General features: G+C 62.8%; 3 protein-coding genes across 9 annotated transcripts; 1 reads left to right on the forward strand and 2 right to left on the reverse strand.

The window, feature by feature from the left end:
• Positions 1,847–6,969, reverse strand: LMF2 (lipase maturation factor 2). Its single transcript, XM_018048984.1, has 14 exons — positions 6,829–6,969; positions 6,185–6,438; positions 6,055–6,083; positions 5,695–5,912; positions 5,441–5,619; positions 4,875–5,016; positions 4,613–4,747; positions 4,437–4,542; positions 4,269–4,365; positions 4,008–4,190; positions 3,745–3,913; positions 3,534–3,645; positions 2,684–2,780; positions 1,847–2,591 (listed from the first exon to the last, which is right to left on the reverse strand). Exons 1-14 carry the CDS (start codon positions 6,920–6,922, stop codon positions 2,295–2,297), a joined length of 2,112 nt encoding a protein of 703 aa, XP_017904473.1. The 5' UTR covers positions 6,923–6,969; the 3' UTR covers positions 1,847–2,294.
• NCAPH2 (non-SMC condensin II complex subunit H2) lies at positions 7,152–17,078 on the forward strand. 6 transcript variants are annotated; one of them, XM_018048988.1, is made up of 20 exons: positions 7,154–7,397; positions 10,445–10,546; positions 12,631–12,686; positions 12,773–12,857; positions 12,931–12,999; positions 13,095–13,171; positions 13,245–13,378; positions 13,590–13,673; positions 13,975–14,210; positions 14,952–15,023; positions 15,207–15,273; positions 15,418–15,525; positions 15,597–15,650; positions 15,794–15,864; positions 15,943–16,036; positions 16,121–16,192; positions 16,271–16,326; positions 16,409–16,540; positions 16,631–16,780; positions 16,846–17,078. In XM_018048988.1, the coding sequence occupies exons 1-20, from the start codon at positions 7,290–7,292 to the stop codon at positions 16,984–16,986; spliced, it is 1,968 nt and encodes a 655-aa protein (XP_017904477.1). In that variant the 5' UTR covers positions 7,154–7,289; the 3' UTR covers positions 16,987–17,078. The 6 variants fall into 6 exon arrangements, with proteins under 6 accessions (XP_017904474.1, XP_017904475.1, XP_017904476.1 ...); XM_018048989.1 differs by having other exon boundaries at positions 7,156–7,397; positions 14,071–14,210; XM_018048990.1 differs by having other exon boundaries at positions 7,156–7,397; positions 14,071–14,210; positions 16,124–16,192.
• Positions 17,229–19,159, reverse strand: LOC102189751 (protein SCO2 homolog, mitochondrial). 2 transcript variants are annotated; one of them, XM_005701601.3, is made up of 2 exons: positions 18,799–19,159; positions 17,229–18,069 (listed from the first exon to the last, which is right to left on the reverse strand). In XM_005701601.3, the coding sequence occupies exon 2, from the start codon at positions 18,054–18,056 to the stop codon at positions 17,256–17,258; it is 801 nt and encodes a 266-aa protein (XP_005701658.2). In that variant the 5' UTR covers positions 18,057–18,069; positions 18,799–19,159; the 3' UTR covers positions 17,229–17,255. The 2 variants fall into 2 exon arrangements, with proteins under 2 accessions (XP_005701658.2, XP_017904480.1); XM_018048991.1 differs by having other exon boundaries at positions 18,619–19,159.

The following is a 20,562-nucleotide window of genomic DNA, read 5'->3' on the forward strand; positions in this document are numbered from 1 at the left end:
TGATGCTGGAAAAGATAGAAGACAGGAGGAGAAAGGGTTGAAAGAGGATGAGATGGTTGGATGGCATCACCGGCTTGATGGATGAGTTTGAGCAGGCTCCAGGAGTTGGTGATGGACAGGGAAGCCTGGCGTGCTGCAGTCCATGAGGTCGCAAACAGTTGGATACAACTGAGCAACTGAACTGATGAAGGAAAAGGGCTTCCCATGTGGCTCAGACAAGAAAGAATCTGCTTGAAATGCATGAGATCCGAGTTCAATCCCTCGGTTGGGAAGATCCCGTCGAGAAGGGCATGGCAACCCACTCCAGTATTCTTGCTTGGAGAATCCCAGGGACAGAGGAGCCTGGTGGGCTACAGTACAGGGGGTCTCAAAGAGTCGGACACAACTGAACGACTAACACTCTCACTCATGAAGACAAAAAGTAGATTAGTGTTTTTTTAGGTCATGGGAAGGAGAGGACGGAAGATACCATCCTAGGAGAATGGGGTTTCTTCTTGAGACGATAAAAGATTGACTATGGCGATGGATGTGCAAGCCTGTGAAGCTACTGAGAGCCACCGAATCCTTTAAGCAGGTGAACTCTATGGCCTGTGAATTGTATCTCAAAGCTGTCACGGAACATGAAACCACCCCCGCAAACGAGATTCATACACTGAGCTTAGAAGCCTAGGAAAAGCAATACGTCTTTAAGTTGTAACATATGACAGTCTCCCCTCCATCCAAGGGGGATTGCTTCCAGGAGCCACTATAGGCATCAAGCTCCCTGACATAAGATGGAGCAGTATTTTCATAAACCTACGCTCACCCTCCCACATACTCTAACTCATCTCTAGATTACTTATACTTAATACCAGGAAGACGCTACGTAGACAGTTGCCGATTATGCAGCAAATTCAAGCTTTCCCTTTCGGAACTTTCTGCTTTTTTTTATTTTTTATTTTCAATCTGAGAGAGGTTGAGTCCGCAGACATGGAAGCTGAGGATAGAGGGCTGAACACTCTGAAGCCAAGCTCACATATAGATCACTTCGTCATGTCTGACAGCACCCAAAGGCTCAGGTTACAGGACCCCTTAAGCCCATGTGACTGTGGGCACAGGCTGAGCATGGGGCACCGTCTACTTGGGTCAGTTGGAGGGGGACCCAGTGACTTGCAGGGAGAGGCTGGGCACATCGGGGGGCTGTGCAGAGGTCTGGGAGGTGACAGCGTGAGGGGCAGAGGCTGAGGACGGAGCCGGCAGCCTCCTACTCATGAGCCACGTCCAGACACCCGGGCAGCAGCACCTTCAACGCCTGCTCCTGGGAGTGGCCAGAGGCACTAACCGCCAACCCTGCCCCTGGCCCAGGGCCTCTGCTCCTCCCTCCTCTCCCCACCCACACCCCCTCTCTCTCAGCTGCAGGCTGGACAAGTTCCCTGACAGGGCGTCCACACCGGCCCTGCCCACCTCCTGTCTCTCCTCCAATGCAGCCTAAGCGAGATGCAGCGTGCGGACCCTGCACTGCCCCCGAGATGAGGAAGTGGAGGCAGGAGCAGGGGGGGCCAGTGTTCTGGCCAACTCCCCAACCTTCACATGGCCCCAGGCCCCACACTGCAGCTCTGATCTCATAGCCTTGACATGCGGAGCTGACAGGTCGGCCAGGCCATGCTGGACTGCGGCTCAGGCAGCACCAGGCCGGGCCGTCGTGTCCATTTCACAGATGGGAACGTTGAGGACTAGACTGAGAAGGCACCCAGGAAGTCTGGTCAGCGATCAGCTGGACTGTATGTGGGCTGTGTCCACTGTCAGAGGCAGAGAGGCCGACTGCCCTCAGGCTTCCCCATGGGAAGGAAGCGGCAGGAACGTGGTCAGACACAATTGCCTTTATTGGTTCACGGATCTGGATGTGCAGACAGGCTGCTGTAGAGGAGACCTCGGGGCGTCTTCCGTCCTTTCCACAGCAGGTTAGCCTCATCCCACCCCACCTCCAACCCGTGCGCAGGAGCCGGGGTCGGGGTTCCGACTCAGACCCCTGCAGTGCGGGCAGAGGGCAAGGGTCCCCGATTACCACGTCTGGGGACAGACCCTGGGCCTGGTCACACATGGGCCTCCTGGGCCGCGGAGCAGGCCAGAGGGTGTCCTGGGACCGGACATGGTGGGGGTTGGGGGATACCCTTGAAGCAGAAGGGCTGGCGCCCCCAACAGGCCGGCACCCTGAGCTGCGTCTGCGTGGCAGCTGGCTAAGGCACGGTGGCTGGGCGGTCCTGCGGCAGAGAGCCAGAGGCAAGCGCGACCCTGACCCTCTCAGGACGCGTGGCTCACGGCGACTTCTTCCGCCGAGGGGTCTGGGAGCTGCTGCTGATGTTGGGGGCTGGGGAAGCTTGCTTGCTGGCGGCTACCGAGTCCTCCTGGGAGACTGGCTTGTGCTTCTCCTCCTTGCTCCGAGGTAGGGACTGCGGGCCCAGCAGGGCCTGCATGACCTTGATGGCCCCCACAGCCCCTAGGAGCCCCCAGAGCAGGGCGGGGGCCTCCAGGGGAGACAGCTGTCTCCGTATCCAGTGGAGGGCCTGGCTCAGGGTGTTGCTGGAGCCGCGGGCCCGGGGTGGGCTTTTGTCCTGCAGGACAGGATGGAGGAAGGTCTGGGGGGTCGTCCCTGTGGGCCGGAGTCACCCCGCGGCCCACCCCAGCCTGCCTGACTCCTTCCTACCTGAAGGCCAAACTGCCCGAGCAGCATGTCCAATGCTGGGTCCCCGAGGGACACGGATGGGAAGAATTCTTCCACCCACTGGCGTCGCCACCACCGGCTGCAACAGCATGGGGGGCTCAGGTGGGGCCAGCTCGCAGACCCCCGCACCCCTCCTGGTGCCCAGACTCACCCCTGCACCCTCCTGGTGCCCAGACTCACCCCCGCACCCCTCCTGGTGCCCAGACTCACCCCCGCACCCCTCCTGGTGCCCAGACTCACCCCCGCACCCCTCCTGGTGCCCAGACTCACCCCCGCACCCCTCCTGGTGCCCAGACTCACCCCCGCACCCCTCCTGGTGCCCAGACTCACCCCCGCACCCCTCCTGGTGCCCAGACTCACCCCCGCACCCCTCCTGGTGCCCAGACTCACCCCCCCCGCTCCCCTCCTGGTGCCCAGACTCACCCCTGCTACCCCTCCTGGTGCCCAGACTCACCCCTGCTCCCTCCTGGTGCCCAGACTCACCCCTGCTCCCTCCTGGTGCCCAGACTCACCCCTGCTCCCTCCTGGTGCCCAGACTCACCCCCTGCTCCCTCCTGGTGCCCAGACTCACCCCTGCTCCCTCCTGGTGCCCAGACTCACCCCTGCCCCTCCTGGTGCCCAGACTCACCCCCTGCCCCCTCCTGGTGCCCAGACTCACCCCTGCCCCCTCCTGGTGCCCAGACTCACCCCTGCCCCCTCCTGGTGCCCAGACTCACCCCTGCCCCCTCCTGGTGCCCAGACTCACCCCTGCCCCCTCCTGGTGCCCAGACTCACCCCTGCCCCCTCCTGGTGCCCAGACTCACCCCTGCCCCCTCCTGGTGCCCAGACTCACCCCTGCTCCCAAGGATGTGAGAACCAGTACTTGTAGCGCTGGGCCCGCACGTACGTGGGTGGCTGCTTGTGGAAGGGGTAGCTGGGCGTGTGGTTCTGGATGAGGCGGATCACTGAGGGCGCAGGGGGCACAGCTCAACGTCCGCCCTCCCCGAGGCCCCCCTCGGGTCTCCCAGACGCCCCACAGGCTCCGCCCCTCCACCCCGCCTCACCAGGCGCCTTGCCCTGCAGCAGGCGGAGCACCAGGCTGGCGAACCAGGGGCTGTGCGTGTGCGGGCCCAGGGCTGCGAACCACATCTGCCAGTCGAGGCGCGGCTGGTGGGGCACCACGATGGGGGGCGGCCGGCTCAGGTTCCCAGGTTTGTACATGAACTCGATCTCCTGCCGGGCAGGGTCCCCTTCAGCACGGCTGGCTCCCCCTTCTCTCCCCACCCAGGCCTGTGGGGTCATCAGGCACCCCGGGCAGGGGCCTCACCGTCCACTGGTGCCCATCATAGCTGCCCTCCAGCACCACCTCCGGCCGCCCACCCAGGCCCGTCATTCGGCGGAAAAGGCCGTAGGAGTTGGCCAGCTGCAGGTGCTCCACGGTGCCAAACAGGCGGTGGGCCCCGGTCCAGAGGCGCCCATGGCTCGAGGGCTCCATGTAGGAATAGGGCACCTGGAGGCAGGCAGAGACTCAGCAATGACCTTCCCACTGTCTCCTGCCTCCCACCCCTGGCTCCAAAGGACTACCTACCAGGCTGATCAGGAACAAAGCCACCGTGGCAGTGCCAAGGACGGATAGCGGCACGGCAGCACAGAGCTTCTGCAGCGACCCTCGCACCTGCACCCACCTGGGGGCGGAGAAGAGAACTGCAGTCAGGCCCGCCCTGCACGGCTGCACCCACCCTCCTGCACCACATACCTCCAGAGGGCGGTCAGCAGCTCCCAGGCCAGAGAGGCCGCACCCAGCCACATGGTGGGGAGGGTCACCATCTTCAGCCACTGGGAGAACTGGTGGAAGGTGAAGGCTGCAGAAAGAAGCGGGCGTGAGGAGGGACGCCGCAGCCTCCAGCCTCTGAGCCCCCAGCCGGTACTCACTGGTTCTGGACCGAACGACGTGCTGCTCCCAGTCCACCTCCAGGCCGAAGCAGTGCACCACGCCGTAGGCCAGCAGCCCGTAGACGGCCAACTCCAGCAGCAGGGCCAGCACGGCCAGCAGGGCCTTGGGCCAGGCTGTGGGCCAAGACAGTCATGGGTCGGCTGGGAGCAGGGCTGGAGGGTCTACGGCCTGGGGGCTGGGGCAGAGCAAGGCCACCGGGCGGGCGGCACGGCTGGCAGTCTGGGGCAGGCGCACACTCACAGCTGGGCGTCCTCTTGCGGCGGCTGGTGCTAGACGTGGCAGCCAGGTGTGTGTCATCCAGGAGGGCGGTGGCGAGCACCAGGGTGAGCAGGTTGAAGAAGTTATAGTTGCCAGTGATGACGATCAGGACTTGCAGCAAAACCTGGAGACGGTCTGCACTCAGCTCCCGGGGCCGCCCCCTTCCCGGGCCCTCCAGATCTCCCCCGCCGAGCTCTCCTGCAGGCCCCTGTGCTCTCCGAGTCGCCTCCTGGCCTCTGTTTTCCCACTCCACTTTCCCTGCCTTCGCTTACCCCCTCGAAGGCTCCCACCAGCACCTGGAGAAGGCTCCCACCAGCACTCCCAAGCTTGGCGTGCCTCACACGGCCCTTCCTCAGCTACCCCTGCCGACCCAGAACAGACATCCTCCACACAGGCACACCTTCACACCCCAGGCTAACGAGCTCCTCTGCCCACGAGGCCCTTCTGACTGCCCGGCAGCAGACACCCATCCCCAGTGGAGCCCTCTGAGCAGTGCAGAGCAAGGTCACGTCCTGCTTGTCTTTCTGATGGCTAAGGACCCCATCGACCTGGGAGTAGAAGGCAGCCAACCGCAGGCGGCGAACAGGAGCGAAGAAGAGAGGGGGCACCGCAATCTCGATGAGGAAGGTGGCCACCACGCTGAGCTTGTGCAGCCAGACGGGCAGGTGGTGGGCAAACCAGGCGGCCGGCGTGGGCAGGCACTGAGTCTCGTAGTGGTAGGTGAGGGCTGCAGGGGACAGGCGGGCGGTCAGGGCTGGGCAGAGCCCCCAACACTGCCGCACATCCAGGGAGGGACCCTCACCAGTGAGCCCCCACCATGCGGGGCAACGGCTAGTCAGCTTGACCACACCCGAGGCAAACATGAGGCGGAACAGCAACCAGCGCACGAGCCAGAAGGGGAGGCCTTCATGGGGGGAGACCCCTCCTGGCCTGCCCTGGGGGGCCTGCTTGTGGTTGGGGGGCAGCCCCAGAGGGGCCACCAGCACGGCCAGGAAACCTGTCTCCAGCAGCAGGGAATCCCTATGGGGAGAAAAAATAGCACAGAGGCCCTCCTCCCCATCAAGGCTGCTCCCCTAAGGGGATCCTCCTGGGAGAGACAAACACATCCCAGCCCATCTCACCCACCCAACCTTCTGTAGCCCCAGACCCAACATTCACTCACCACTGGAAATAAAGAAACACCTGGCCCACCTGCAGGGAGAAGGGTGGTCAGGAAGCTCGGGCTGGGGAGAGGGCGGGTGGGCCTGGAGGAAGCTGGAGGCAACGGTCCCCAGTGGCACAGCCTCACTTGCCTGGCAGACAGACAGGTAGGCGGCCCAGAGCAGCAGGTACACGAGGGGGTGGCGCAGCGGGCGCGTCAGCAGGGCACCCAGGGCCAGCACGGTGCCCAGCAGGCTCAGCAGCTCCAGGCCCTGGGCAGTGTCCAGCCCCAGAAGCGGCGCCTCCCACAGCAGCGTGGGGGTCTCCCACAGCTGCTGCCAGCGGCCCTTTCCCTGGGGCCGCAGTGTCCTCCGGGCAGGCAGTATGCCCTCTGGGCCGTACAGGCCTGTGGGAGGACACATCAGGGCAGGCCCAGGAAACGGCCCGCGGAGACGAGACTCCCCCCACCAGCCAGGGCCTGCGGATCTGCCCTCCCCAACCCAGGTCGGGACCCGCAGATTCTCCCTCACGACAAGTCAAGGCCTGCAGACCCTCCAGACCCTCCCGCCGAGGTCAGAACCCACAACCGTGCTGAAAATGACCCCTGCACGCCTGCCCACGGCCCACATCCCCGCGACTCGCAGGACACAAACCGCAGCCCCCGACCCCATGCATCCGGGCCTGGACCTCACTGCCCTTACACATCGGTGTGTCGGGCGGGGAGATGAGGGGGTCACAGGACCCAGGTTGGGGGGGGGGGTCCCGCCTGCTGGCACCCGGCTCTCGGCGCCCTCACCCGGGATCTGCGTGTAAAGGGAAGCGAAGGCGAACATGAAGACGGCGGCCACGCCCTGGAGAAAGAGCTGCCGCGGGAGCCGGGAGCCCGCCATGTCCGCTACGCGGCGGGCTGGACACGATCCCCGGGTCCGCCCGGCCCCGCCCCTCCGCGCCGGCCCCGCCCCCGCGCCGGCCCCGCCCCGCCCCCGCGTCGGCCCCGCCCCGGCCCCCGCGTCGGCCCCACCCCGCCCACCGCCGCCGCGGGCCCCGGCCCCGCTCACGCCCCGCCTCCGGCGCGTCCTGCGCGCTTTCCGGCGTGAGGAGGCCGCTCTGCGTCAAGTTGTGCGCGCGTCGCTGCGCGCTACGTATCTTCCTGGGCGGGAACAGCAAAATGGCGCCAGAAGTAGTGGCGGGCTGAGCGCACCGGCCCGTCGTGAAGCCGGCGCTGCGGTCCCCGGGCCGATCCGGCTCCTCCCGAACATGGAGGACGTGGAGGCGCGCTTCGCCCACCTCTTGCTGCCCATCCGCGACCTCACCAGGAACTGGGAGGTGGACGTGGCGGCCCAGCTGGGCGAATATCTTGAGGAGGTGAGGGCGGCCCCGGGGAGTGGCGCGGGGCGGGGGCTGCGGGGCTCTGCCGCCTCTCGGGCGTGTGCCGCCTCCGTCTGGCGCTCTGACTGCACTCATCTGCAGGCTCCTTCGCTTTTTCCTAGCTCCGTCTCTTGGCCCTCGAAATCACCCCTTACTTGATTAGCCTGGAGCTGTCATTAGAGATCGCTTTCTGTTAATGAGCCTTGAGGTCGATCTAGTGAGTGGCGACCAGCACTTTTCTGTAATAGAGTAGAAGAGAATTTGTGTGCATGTGTGGCTGTGTCAGAGGTCTGGGTTACGATGCAGGAGGGAGATCTTATGTTAGACTTCCAAGCCAGTGCTCCACCGTCAGCACTTAACCCCTCCCTCATATCTGACAGTATGTCCAGACCTCGTTAAAGAGCTGTCCGCTCCATTTCTGCGTTTCGCTTGCACTGCTTAGCCCTCTTGGACTGCTCTTGCGTTGATCAATAACGACTTCCTTCCCACCGCATCCAGGGGTCACCGGAAGAGTCGTCTTGTTCAGCTCAGCAGCATTTGATGAGTTGGTGGCATCCTCTCTTTGGAAACAGGTCTTGTCTCCTGTCTAGTCTCACTGTTGAACTCCTCAGGGCGTGGCCTGAGCCATCTTTTTACACATTTCCCCTAAACCACTTCACTTATTTCCATGGTTTTAAGTACCACTTGTATGAGAACAGTTGCTGGGTTTGTTTATTTACTCCCCCCTCCCTCGGTTTATATTTCCATTCCAGGCCTTTTTCCTGATTCTGGTTTGCGTATCCAGCTTCTTAATCTTGACATTCTTGCTTAGGTGTCACACCAGCATCTCAGGTTTAATAGAGTTAAAGGAATTGTCGTTGTTGTTCACTCGCTTATTCGTGTCTGACTCTTTGTGACCCCATGGACTGCAGCATGCCAGGCATCAGTGTCCTTCACCATCTCCTGGAGCTTGCTCAAACTCGGGTCCAGTGAGTCGGTGCTGCCATCCAACCATCACATCCTCTGTCGTCCCCTTCTCCTCCTGGGGAGGGGTCTTTGTAATGAATCGGCTCTATGAATCAGGTGGCCAAAGTATTGGAGCTTCAGCTTCAGCATCAGTCCTTCCAATGAATATTCAGGACTGATTTCCTTTAGGATGGACTGGTTGGATCTCCTTGTAGTGCAACGGACTCTCAAGAGTCTTCTCCAACACCACAGTTTAAAAACACCATTTCTTTGGAATTGATCATCAATTTAAAGGAGAGCCCCTTTTTTCCTGGTCAAAGCTCAGCCTTTCTGGTCTTGGTACACAGCGTCAGTGTTCCTCAAAGTGAAAGCTCAGAGCTCGGGAAGCCTGACGCTGCACACGAGCTCTCCCATGGTTTCTATCAGCTATGTCACCAGAACTTCAGTTAATCTCTTTTCCGTTTTCTCAGATCCAGGCCACACGCTGGCTCCCATTCATGTTAAAACCTTCATTCTTGGACTCCCTACTCTTATTTTTGGCTCTATCCAATTCACGTTCCACCCAGCAGCAAGTGCGACACTTTAGAATCAGGCCGCAGCACTGCCCTGCCTAATACCCCTTTCGATTGCTCCCAGGATAGAAGCCAGGCTTCCTTTTCTGAATCTGGCTCTGCTCACTGTCTTAGCCTTGTCTTAGGCTCTCCTCCTGGAGAAGAAAATGGCACCCACTCCAGTGTTCTTGCCCGTAAAGTCCCGTGGACGGAGGAGCATGGTAGGCTGCAGTCCACGGGGTCTCAAAAAGTCGGATACGACTGGGTGACTTCGCTTAGGCTCTTCTCCACCTATTCTTTGAACCAATCAGTCTGCAACACCCAGGCTCATTCCTGGCTGCACTTCACACACACACACAGACACACAGACGCACACACACACACACACACACACACACACACACACACACACACGTTTTCTGTACTCAATGGCGAAACTTTTTTGCCCAGTTCTCTTTATGACTGATTCTCTCTCGTCCTGTGCGCCTCAGTTTAAATGTCAGCTGACTGCCATGTCTAAAATAGTTCTCTCTGTTATAGTACCTTCTGTATTTCAGAATGTTCATCTTCAGCTGGTCTCTAACTTGTTTGTGGTCTTTCCACACTAGAATTTAAATTCTGCCTGGGCAGGAACTACCTTCATTCTCTCTCCCTTTTGCTTAATAGAATGCCTGGCACACAGTGGGTGCAGAATAAATGTTGAGTGGACACTTGATGTGACGACTGACCTCTGCTTGAACACACAGTCTCCTGAGAGGATGCAGAGGACTGTGCTAGCTGGAGCTGCATTGAGCGGGGTGCTTGGGGATGCCTGGTGAACCTGCTTGCTTGGTCTGCCCCTCTCCTGCTTCGTATGTCCGCTTCCCCAAACGTTTTCTGTCCCCTGAAGCCCTCGTTTCTCTGCCTCTAGTTTTGCCTTCCTCCGCCTTTCATTTTCCACACAGCTGCCAGAACATTCTTTCTTACCTTAGAGAAGCTGGTTTAGATGGGTTTGGGGATTGTTGGCATGTGGTTGGTGGACACAGATTTAAGGGGTGGTGAGAACCGGGTCTCAGGTGAGGCTGGGGGTCAGGAGCTGCAGAGGAAGGGGGATGACGTACTTGGAAGTGTTTCCTGCTCGAAGGATTGAGACCCCAGCATTTTGTCTCTCTCTTCCCCACCCTTGAGGGTCCCCCGTCCTTCTGAAGTGGGGTCTTCCTGCTGGAGTTTGGCTGAGCTGGCCCCAACTAGGGTGGGTGCAGTGCGAGCACCTCTGGAGAGGAGCTGGTGTGTAGCTCTGGCCGTGTGTGGGTCAGCACTCTAGGGGCCTGCGTCTTCCAAAACACTAGGTCTTAGAGGTTACAGGAAGTCGGGGAAATCACAAAGACCTATCTTTCCCCTCCAAAAAAACGGACAGCTGGCGAGCCCCAGGCAGAGCCGGAGCTGTTCGGAAGGGCTGCATGTGGTGACGGGCACCTCGGGCCCCTGGCACTGGGTGGGGTGTGGGTTGCGTGGACTGCCAGGAGGAGGGTGTGTAGACTTCCCACTGTCCCTCGTTGTGTCTTGCAGCTAGACCAGATCTGCATCTCTTTTGACAAAGGCAAGACCACAATGAACTTCATCGAGGCAGCGCTGTTGATCCAGGGCTCCGCTTGCGTCTACAGTAAGAAGGTGGGCCCGCCTGGCTGCGGTCTGGACGCAGTGTCTGCTGGGGCCAAGGTCTGCCGTCTCGCTGGGGCGGGTGGCAGGCTCAGCCCTGTCTCAGTTGCCCCAGCAGCACCTCCCACCTCCTCCTCCAAGTCCTTGCCCCTTTTAACACAGAAGAACAGAATGGGTTTACAGTAGTAGGGTTGGGAATTCCCTGGTGGTCCAGCGGTTAGGACTCCATGCTTCCGGGGGACAGGTTTGCTCCCTGGGTGGGGGACTAGGATCCTGCCTGCCATGCCACATGGCCCCCCACAAAAGAGATTGTCAGTAACTGAGTCAGTGACTCTCAACCCATGCTCCAGTCCAAAGAGTCACCAGTGCCTGGGCCTCATCCACACTTACCAAGTCAGAGTCCCAGGGTGGTGGAGGTTGGGGGAGGGAGGTAGATGTCTGGATGTTTGAACTATCCTCAGTGACAGTTGGTGTTGGAAACCATGGGAGGGGGCGGGGAAAGGGGAGCCGGGAGAGGGGTGTGGATGAAACACAGCAGAGGGGAAGCAGGTCGGCAGCGCAGCTGACGGGCTTGCCGTGGAGAGAAAAGACACCTCTTGGGACGGTGCCAAGAAGACGGGCCCAGGGGTTTGCAGGGCCCACGCCTAAGGCCCCAGCTTTCACACGGGGCACGTGAGTCAGCTTCTGAGAACCAGCCACTGTATAAGAAACTCGGAGAGTGAGGTGTGGCTAAAGATCAACGCTGTGGAGGGAAACGCGGAATAAAAGACGAGTTGAAAGCACCGGCAGTCCAGTGGAGGTGAAGCGCCCCTCGCTCTTTGCCAGGGCATCTGTGCGCATGCTGGAGATTTTCCTCCAGCGGCACTGCCCTGCCCATCCTCCAGTGGAGAAGCAGGGGAGAGTGGGCCACAGCACTGATCCACTCAGCTGGCAGTTTAGTGGGGGCGGGGAACGAAAGGCACGCAGAAGGAAGAGTTTAGAAATGTGTTGAGGAGCTCGGTACTGAGAACCCCTCCGGACAGAGGAGGGGAAGCCACCAGCTTGCAGGTCAGCTGGCACAAGGACCCACCTTGGGCAGCGTGAGTTATGAAGACGGTTTGAGAATTCATTGGTTTTTGTCTCAGATGAGCCTTGAAATCAGATTCTTGTGTCCTGCATTTGTCCCCAGAAGGAATATTGGCAATTAATTTTGGAAGCACAAACATAAGCTGCGCCTGTGGTCAAATACGTAGATGGGCAGATGTGAGCCTCCAGCAGGTGCAGTGAAATGTTAACGGGAAGTCTAGGAGGTGTGAGGGGAGCGCATGCTGTAGGCAGCTCGGTCTTACTGGTCTTCCGAGCTGATGGAAATCTTCTGTGATCTGATACGTGAGCTTCCTGGGCCCTTGAAATGTGGCATGTGTGACTGAGGAGTCGCTTTTTGCTGGCTTTCTGCGTCCCTGGTGCGGGTCCTAGACCCATCGCTGGTGGGGCTGCTCCGATTCTCTGAGTCTTGGTTCACCTCGTTGACAGTGAGGACAGCACCGGCGCTGATCCGAGTGATGACACCGTATGGACCACAGTGCGGTGCGACAGACGCTTAGGAGCGTTCCCGGCCTCGTTTCTGGGGCGTGGGATCCGTGCCCTCGGGGCACGTTGTCCTGTTGGGCGCTGTCACCAGAGGGAGGGGCTTAGGCAGTGCGTGTCTGCATCCTGCTGGTGGGTGCTTTGTGGTCAGGATCTGGAGAATCCCAACGCTCACCCCTAGCAGTGGGGCCCCACAGGCTATGGCTGCACCGTGATGGGCCGGCAGAGACCCGCGGCGCTCCCGCAGGTGGGGGCTGGTTGGCGAGCCTCATGAAGTCAGACGCGGCTGAGGGTGCGGGCTGCAGAGTTCGGGTAGCCGCAGCTGCGGCGGTGTGGAGTGAGGGTGCGGGAGGGGGCTCCAGCTGTTCGGCAGTGCTGGGGAGGTGTGGCGGTTGGGTTGGAGCAGGGATTTTGGCAGCCGGACGGGCAGGAGTTCGGAGAGAACACGGGCGTCTTGGCAGCTGGGCGAGTCATGTGGGGGCTCCGGGAGCCCCTCCGTCCTTGCCCTCACTGCTGGCTCTGGTTGCCAGGTGGAATACCTCTACTCCCTGGTCTACCAGGCTCTCGACTTCATCTCTGGCAAGAAGTGAGTATGCAGGGGGTGCCCGCGTGTCCCCTGTGCATGTGGCCCGGGCGGCCCTCACCTGCGGTGCCCCGCGCTGGTTCTCTCAGGCAGGCCAAGCAGCTGTCCTCCACGCCGGAAGACGGGACCGTTGGGGATGCTGGCTCGAGGGCCCCCCAGGAGGCGGAGCAGAAGGTGAGGCTTCCTGGGTGTCTGGCGGTGCCCACTGTGCCAGCCGGGCCCCCCTGAGCCCTCTGTCTTCCCACAGTTCCGGGCATTGGACGACCTCTCTGACTCCTGTGCTAACGTGGATCTCAGGGATGACCAGGTCCTCAGTGTGAGTGCCTCTCCTGCGTTGAGCTGACGGGGGGTGCAGGGTGCTGTCGTGGCCCATGGGTTCCCGCGGTTCACCCGCTCTTGGCCTCTGTGCAGGGGACCCTCATCCCCCTCCTGCCCAACGCCCTGGTCGCCCCGGACGAGATGGAGAAGAACAGCAACCCCCTGTACAGGTGCGGGGCGGCGCCTGCTGGGCGGGCGGGGGGTTGCTGGGGAAGGGTCTCTGCAGCGCCCACGTTTTGCCAGCTGTCAGGGGGAGGTCCTGGCCAGCCGGAAGGACTTCAGGGTGAACACGTGCACACCGCACCCCAGAGGCACATTCCTGCTGGAGCCGCTGGGCGTGTCCCTCATGGAGGCCCTGCAACCGTGGAACCCGAAGGGTGAGGACCCGGGCGGGGACGAGGCGGGCTCGCGCCCACTGTTCGGGCCTGCCTGCTGGGCGGGGCCTCTGCCCACAGCTGGCTCAGCCCCAGAGGGCCCGCGGCCTGTGCTGGGCTGTGTTCCCTGTCCCCAGTTCTGGCCGCGTGGGGCCCGGGAGGGACCTTGTAGGGGGAGCAGGGCTGACCGAGTGCGATCCCTGCTCTCTCCCAGAGCCTGGAAGGGCCGAGGAGCAGCCCATGGAAGTCTCTGTGTGCGGGAGTCCCGGCCCGGCACTCAGCACCTCCCAGGAGCCAGGTGAGAAGCGAGCTCCCAGGCGGGCCTGCGGGGGGGGGGGGCTGGGGAGGGCCTCTGCGCTCAGCACCCACCCTGTCCAGCGCTGCAGCCTGGGGGGCTAAGGCTCCGGGGCAGGCCTCCGTGCCCCGGGCCCACCTTGGCCAGCTGTGCTGTCTTGGTTCAGTGGCTGCCCCCAGACCAGCTTTCTCTCTGAGCAGACAGAGGCGGCAGCATTTAAAGAGGAAAATTACTAAAAACTAAAGTGACCCAAACAGAGCAGCGGTGTGACGCGAGTGTGCCGTGCACTGTCTGCTCCCCACAGGTGGCGCTGCGGCAGGGACAGCCCCTCATCCCCAGGCGCAGTCCCCGCTGCCTGGCCTTCTGGCTCCCGAGGCTGACTGTCTCGTGTCCCTGCCAGGCTCCTCTCCAGACGGCCCAGCGCCCAGAGGTGGGGGCGTGGGAGAGGACCGAGAGGATGCAGAAGGGGCGGTGGAGCCCCCTGAGGCCTCGGCACTTGAGGTCCCTATGGAGCCCCCGGAGCCCAGGAGCCCTGAGCAGGTGGGACCCCGAGGGAGGCCTGCTGAGCCCCCACCCTCAGCCAGGCGAGCCCTGGTGGGGACGGCGCGTGCGTGGGGCAGGCGGTCCCCTGGGCTGCCGGCTCTCTGGTCCTTATGCGCCAGGGCAGTGGGTGTGTCCGCCAGCTGGCCCCCGCCCCACACCCTGCCCTTTCCAGCAGCAGCTTTCACGGCTCCCTCTCTGAGCAGAGCAGCTGCTGCTCTTCAGGGGTGGACTGGTGCCCAGGGGCAGCACCCAGAATGGCACTGGTCTCCAGAGCTGACTCTCGAGGCCAGAGGCCAGGCTGGCAAGAGTGGACGGGCCTGTCAGGTTTGATTGGTTGTTTTTGCTGCGCTTAATTGCTGTCACGTCCGACTCTCTGTGACCCCATGGACTGCAGCCTTCCAGGCTTCTCCATCTATGGGATTCTCTGGGCAAGGATACTGGAGTGGGTCGCCATGGCCTCCTCCAGGGGATCCTCCCGACCCAGGGATGGAACCCAGGTCTCCCGCACTGCAGGCGGATTCTTCACCGTCTGTTTTTCTCTTTGAGGAAGTATCTCGTGGCCACTCGTCTAGTTCCTATCTCCTAAATTTTTACTAGCTTTTAACCTTTTCGTCGTTGAACTTCCTGCCCCCAGGGGGTTTCTGCAGGGTTCCCCATGTCTGGCCCCAGAGCAGAGCTGCTGGGGGCCTGGGATCCTGGGTGGAGGAGGAGAGGGGAATCCCTGGTTTTCCTTTGCAGAGTGCTGCGCAGCCCAGGAGGTGTACACTCCGGGAGCGGAAGGAGGTCCCGGAGCCCGCATCCAGGCTGCAGGTGAGGGGCGGGCGGCCTGGAGCCCGGCGGGGGGTGGGGGGCGCCCTCGGCAGTGCGTCTCTTGAGCACTCTTCCTCCCCCAGCGCTGGGCCTCCCTGCTGCAGCTCCAGGGTGCCCCCTCCCTGAGCTCTCAACTAGGGGAGGGTGCGTGTCCTCCACCCTCCTGTGTCTGCTTGTGCTCAGGACACCCCAGACCCCTGGCAGGGCCTGGACCCCTTCGACTCTGCAGATTCTAAGCCCTTCAGGAAAGGTAACGCGGCGGGCATGGCCCCTGGGCACCGGGGGTGGGGGCTGGATTCACCCGGCTTGAGTGGAGGTTGGGGCTCCACGGCCTGTGGGCACGGGGATGGCCCTGGGCTGTGGCTGTGCTCCGGGACTGCCTGTCTGCCCCCAGGTAGGCCCTACTCCGTGCCCCCCCGCGTGGAGGAGGCGCCAGGACAGAAGCGTAAGAGGAAGGGTGCCGTCAAGCTGCAGGATTTCCACCAGTGGTACCTGGCTGCCTGTGCGTGGGGCCCGGGGCCGGGCGCGGCTGTGGGCCTCAGCTCGGCCCCTGCTGACCCGGGCTTCTTGCAGATGCCGACCACACCGACAGCAGGAGGTCCCGGCGAAAGGGCCCTTCCTTCGCAGGTGAGCCTGGGGCCTGGGGCTCTTTGAGGGAGGCTGACCCCACGTTGCACCGCCCCCCTCAGCCTGGGGAGGCCGGAGGCCGAGTGGACTCGGGTGGGTCTGGGCAGGATGAGGGAGCCCCCTCATGAGGCTTGTGTGCGCAGACATGGAGGTTCTGTACTGGAAGCACGTGAAGGAGCAGCTGGAGACGCTCCGGAAGATGCAGAGGAGGGAGGTAAGTACCGGCCACCACGTGGACCCCGTGGGGCCTGGTGGGAGACAGCAGTGCCTCTGATGGGCTGTCTCTGCACAGGCGGCTGAGCGGTGGCTGCCGAGGGCTGAGCAGGGGCTGTGGCCTGTGGAGGAGGACCGCCTGGAGGACTCGGTGGAAGACCTGGGCGCCGCAGGTGGGGCCTCCGGGGGCAGGCCGGGGCAGGGCTCAGCGCCCACCGCAGCCTAACTGGCCTTGTGCCCGGGTGCTCCCTTCTCAGCAGATGACTTCCTGGAGCCTGAGGAGTACGCAGAGCCCGAAGGGGCAGAGCCCGGGGAAGAGGCAAACATGGGTAGGTCTGGGAGTGGGCTGTTAGCCTGAGGAGCCCTGAAGACAGGAGGGAGAGACGCTCACGGCCGCACTTTTGCAGAAGCAGAAGCCATGCCAGCGTCTCTGCGCTATGAGGAGCTGGTCCAAAGGAACGTGGTAGGCCCAGGTCAGAGTGGGGGCAGCCGGGCGGGGCGGGGGCGGGCCCTGCACCCAGCTTCTGGTCCCGGTCCACCCCCAGGAGCTCTTCGTCACCACCTCGAAGCAGGACGTCTTCGTGACCACCTCGAGGCAGGAGCTCGTCCAGGAGACGGAGCTGAAGCAGCACATCAGGGGCTGGGAGGAGGCCATCCAGACCCTGCTCCAGGAGCAGGTGAGGTGGGCTGGGCAGGCCCCTGGCGGAGGATGGCATCCCCTGCCGCCTGCCTTGGGCCAGCCCAGGACCCTCCCTTCCCCTCCACAGGAGGAGCACGTGCCCTTTGACATCCACACCTATGGGGACCAGGTGGTCTCCCGGTTCAGCCAGCTCAACCAGTGGTGTCCCTTCGCGAAGCTGGTGGCAGGCCAGCCTGCCTTTGAAGTGTGCCGCTCCATGCTGGCCTCCCTGCAGCTGGTGAGTGGCCCGGGCATCTGGGAGGGAAGTGGCCCCGGCCTCTGCTGACGCTTGGCGTCCTACAGGCCAACGACTACACAGTGGAGATCACCCAGCAGCCGGGGCTAGAGGCGGCCGTGGACACCATGTCCCTGAGGCTGCTCACGCGCCAGCGGGCCCACCAGCGCTTCCAGACCTACGCCGCCCCCTCCACAGCGCAGCCCTGAGCAGGGAGCCCGCGCCCCATGGACCCCGGGTGTGCGTCTGCGCTGTCTGCTTCCTGGCTGGCCCAGCCTAATAAAGTGTTGCCATCCCACCAGTCCCTTAAAACAAACCCTTTACCGAACCGTCGTGTTTAGGGGAGAGGGTTGTCTGTCCCCTGCGCCCCAGGAGGCAGCCACCAGGCCCCCAGCCCCCCGCCTGCCAGGGCCTGCAGGGGCTGCCAGTACAGATCTCACGCGCACACGGCTCCGTCACAGCCCTTTAATGGCCTGGCTCAGCGCAGGACGCTGCGGAAGGCAGCCATGTGGCGCCGCACGCTGTCTGTGATCTGCTCGGCCGACCGGCCCCTGCTGTAGTAGTCGGTGAAGAGGCCGTCAGGGCTGAGCAGGTAGATGGCGATGGAGTGGTCCACGATGTAGTCCTGGTCTTCGTCCTTGGGGCCGGCGCTGTAGTACACGCGGTAGCTGCGGCTCACCTGGGCGATCTGCTCGGCAGAGCCAGTCAGGCCCAGCAGCCTCGGGTGGAAGTCCTGCACGTAGCGGGCCATGGCGGCCACGGTGTCCCGCTCGGGGTCCACGGTGATGAAGAGGGGCTGTACCGGGGGCAGGCCGGGCTCCGCCTCCAGCTGCCGCACCACCTGCACCAACTTCTCCAGCTCGTCGGGGCAGATGTCAGGGCAGTGAGTGAAGCCGAAGTACAGCAGCACCCACTGGCCCCGGAAGTCAGCTTTGCAGCGCACTTGGCCCCGGTGGTCCAGCAGGCTGAAGTCGCCCTGGCCCACAGCAGCCTGCCGCAGGGCCTCTGTCCGCTGCTGCTGCCGCCACCGCTCCTTCTCGGCCCTCATGGCCAGCCAGGCCCCACCCAGTCCAGCCCCAATCAAGGCTGTGACAAGCAACCTGGTTCGCAGGCCAGGACCCTGGGGCTGGTCCTGCCTGCCTGTCTCTGCAGGGCCTGGCGTTGAGAAGGGCTGGTATCTCACATGCTGGGCCTTGCCTCCTGGGGTCCCAGGGAGGGCCAGAGGCTTGAGCTGAAAGAGCCTGTGCCAAGCTTTGGGTGCCCGAGCCAGCAGCAGCATGGACCTGATGCTTCTGGAAAAGAGCAAGAGTGTCAGAAGCCAGAAGTGCCCCCATCATTCAGGAGATCCCTGACTCCACCTGGAGGACCAGCCCTACACAGGCTCTCCTGTCAGCAGCTGCTCACCTAGCACTCACCCCGACTCAACCGCCTCACCTCTGAACCCTCAAACCCCAGCTTAGGGTCACCAAGCGTTCATGCTTGTCCCTCTTGTTCTTCAGCCTGAGAGCCTGTCTATCCCATCCCACCCGGCCCCGGCAGCTCTAACAACTCAGTCGTCGCCTGCATTTGAGCTGACGGAAAGCATCCCATGCACACGCCTCAGCCGGATTCTTGGGCATATTTATTTGTTTGCAATAAACACCCATTTCTTAAGAGGAGGTGGGTGAATTTCTGGCTTCAACCCTCCCAAGACCGACGCCTCTGGCCCTTCAGCAGCCCTTCTCCTGAGGCCACTCCTGCCACAGTGCTCTGGCCCCCGGCCCCGCGGAAACTGCGCCACGCGCACCACAGTCTGCAGCGCTCCGCCTGGCCCCAAGCCCCCGCCAGCCCCTCGCACGTACACTTCCAGCTGGCAGCCGGCCCGTTAGAGAAGGTTTCTACTTGCTTCGCGCCAACTCGTCACAGCCAGGTACCCGACGGCAGCTCTGGACTCATGTCCTGCCGCTGCTTCGGTGACCTCCGTGCCTCTCTCAGGAGCCTCTGGAGATTTGCCAGGAGGAGGTCTTAGAATCCCCCCTCACCTGTTCAGGCGCTCCTGGGAGGATCCTCTCGAAGACTCCTACACGTCCGGCCTCTGCTCGTCCGACGGTTCCTCGGCTGCACGACCTTGGACACGTCCCTTAGCCTGTTCACACCACCTTCCTCCCTTACAAAACATGCTCCAAGTTGTGCATACGGTGGGCCTGCAGACCCAGACGTTTCCAGCCCCTCTCCTCCGTGAGCCCCTTTCACAGCAACCTCCCGGAACGCGCCTGCGAGTCTTCCAGGTGCTCCCCGCTCACCGCGCGCCAGGGTCGGGGAGGTGAGTCTCGAGATGCTGCCTGGGCGGCACCGCGGACTACCCGCCCAGCTCGACGTCAGCGCGCATGCGTCAACGACAACGCGCTCGCGCAGACGGCCGTGTGCGCGGGCCGGCGCCGGGCGGTGCGCGTGCGCCAAAGGCGGAGGCCCGCCGGAAGTCACGTGTGGGAGGCGGGGCTTCCTCCGTGGCCGTGCCCTTCCGCCGCGGCCGCGCTCGCTCGGCGCCGTCCCCAGTCGCCGGATGCGGTCACCTTTCGTCCGGTGTGGTCTCCGCCCCGCTCCCTAGCCCGGCATGCCGGCGCGCGCATGGCTGCAGGCCTCTCGGGCTTCGTTGCTGTGTCCAGCGGGCCGTGAGCAGCTGGGCCCGGGAGAGAGGGAGTCTCCGGGCGTAGGGCTGAGCCGGGGCGGGGGCATCTCTTCTTGTCCCCTCCCGGAGCGCGGTGACCCCAGGCCGTCCAGGAGCAGCCGCGCTCCCTCACTCCAGGCCGCGGCCTACGGCGGGCTGCCCGTGGCGGTCAGAGCGGCGGCCCCGCGCCAGCCTGCCGAGACTCGGTTCGGCGTGGATCCACTCCGCGTCTCGCGTGTCGTCAGACTGCAGCCCCTGATGTACCCTCGGTTGCCGGGTCCCCTGGAGAGGGAGTTACAGAAGGCTCGGGAGGGGGCGGGAGACATCTGGTGCGGCCGTGACTGACTTCAGCGGTGGGGGTCCGGAAGAGCTTGTTCGGCGGGAGGGCCCTGAGAGTTTCCCCAGACCCGGACCAGGTCGGCCTTGCTCGGATAAGGGTCACCGGGTGGGAGTGGAGCGGGGAGGCTGGACCCTGGCTGCGGCAGGGTAAGACAGGGTCAGGCTACCCGAGCTACGAGCGGAGATAAAGAGGTCCGTGCCAACAGAGGCCGCAGCCACTCGGGGACCGCTATGGGGAGGCTACACAGGCTCCAGGGCCAGTGCCCGGCTAGGGACTGCGGCCTCTCTCTACTTCCTGCCTGCCATCTTTGCAGACCCGCTGTCCACTGCTGTGGGGGCTATGTGTGGGCGGCTAAGGGGTCTGCAGGTGATGGAGATCCTGGAGCTTCGTGGGAGGTGTGGGGGAGGCTGACACTCGGATCAGTCATGAGGGATCCTGAACATGGACGGTCAAGTGCCCTATGTGATGGGATGACAGGTGCATCAGTCAAGTCACCCTCTTGAGTGGGTGGTCAGGCATCCTCTGATGTGGGACACTGACGCTGGCTTTGGGTCAGATCGCCTGTGGCTGTGTGTTCATAGGTCAGGGGTCTCTAACATCCAGGAGGCAAACCCTGGTCAGGGCCTCTGTGACGAATGGCAGGCTGTCGATGGTGGCTGTCGCATCTCTTGTTTCCTGCAGGAATCCGTCTGCAGGAACCAGCTTCCTGACCACAATACAGCACCAGCAGCCCACTCACCCCGCAACCCTTGTATCTGGCCAACCTCCCCTGCAATAGGGCTCCCAGTGACTCTCAGT

Source organism: Capra hircus, chromosome 5, assembly GCF_001704415.2.
Source record: "Capra hircus breed San Clemente chromosome 5, ASM170441v1, whole genome shotgun sequence".
Lineage (NCBI taxonomy): Eukaryota > Metazoa > Chordata > Mammalia > Artiodactyla > Bovidae > Capra > Capra hircus.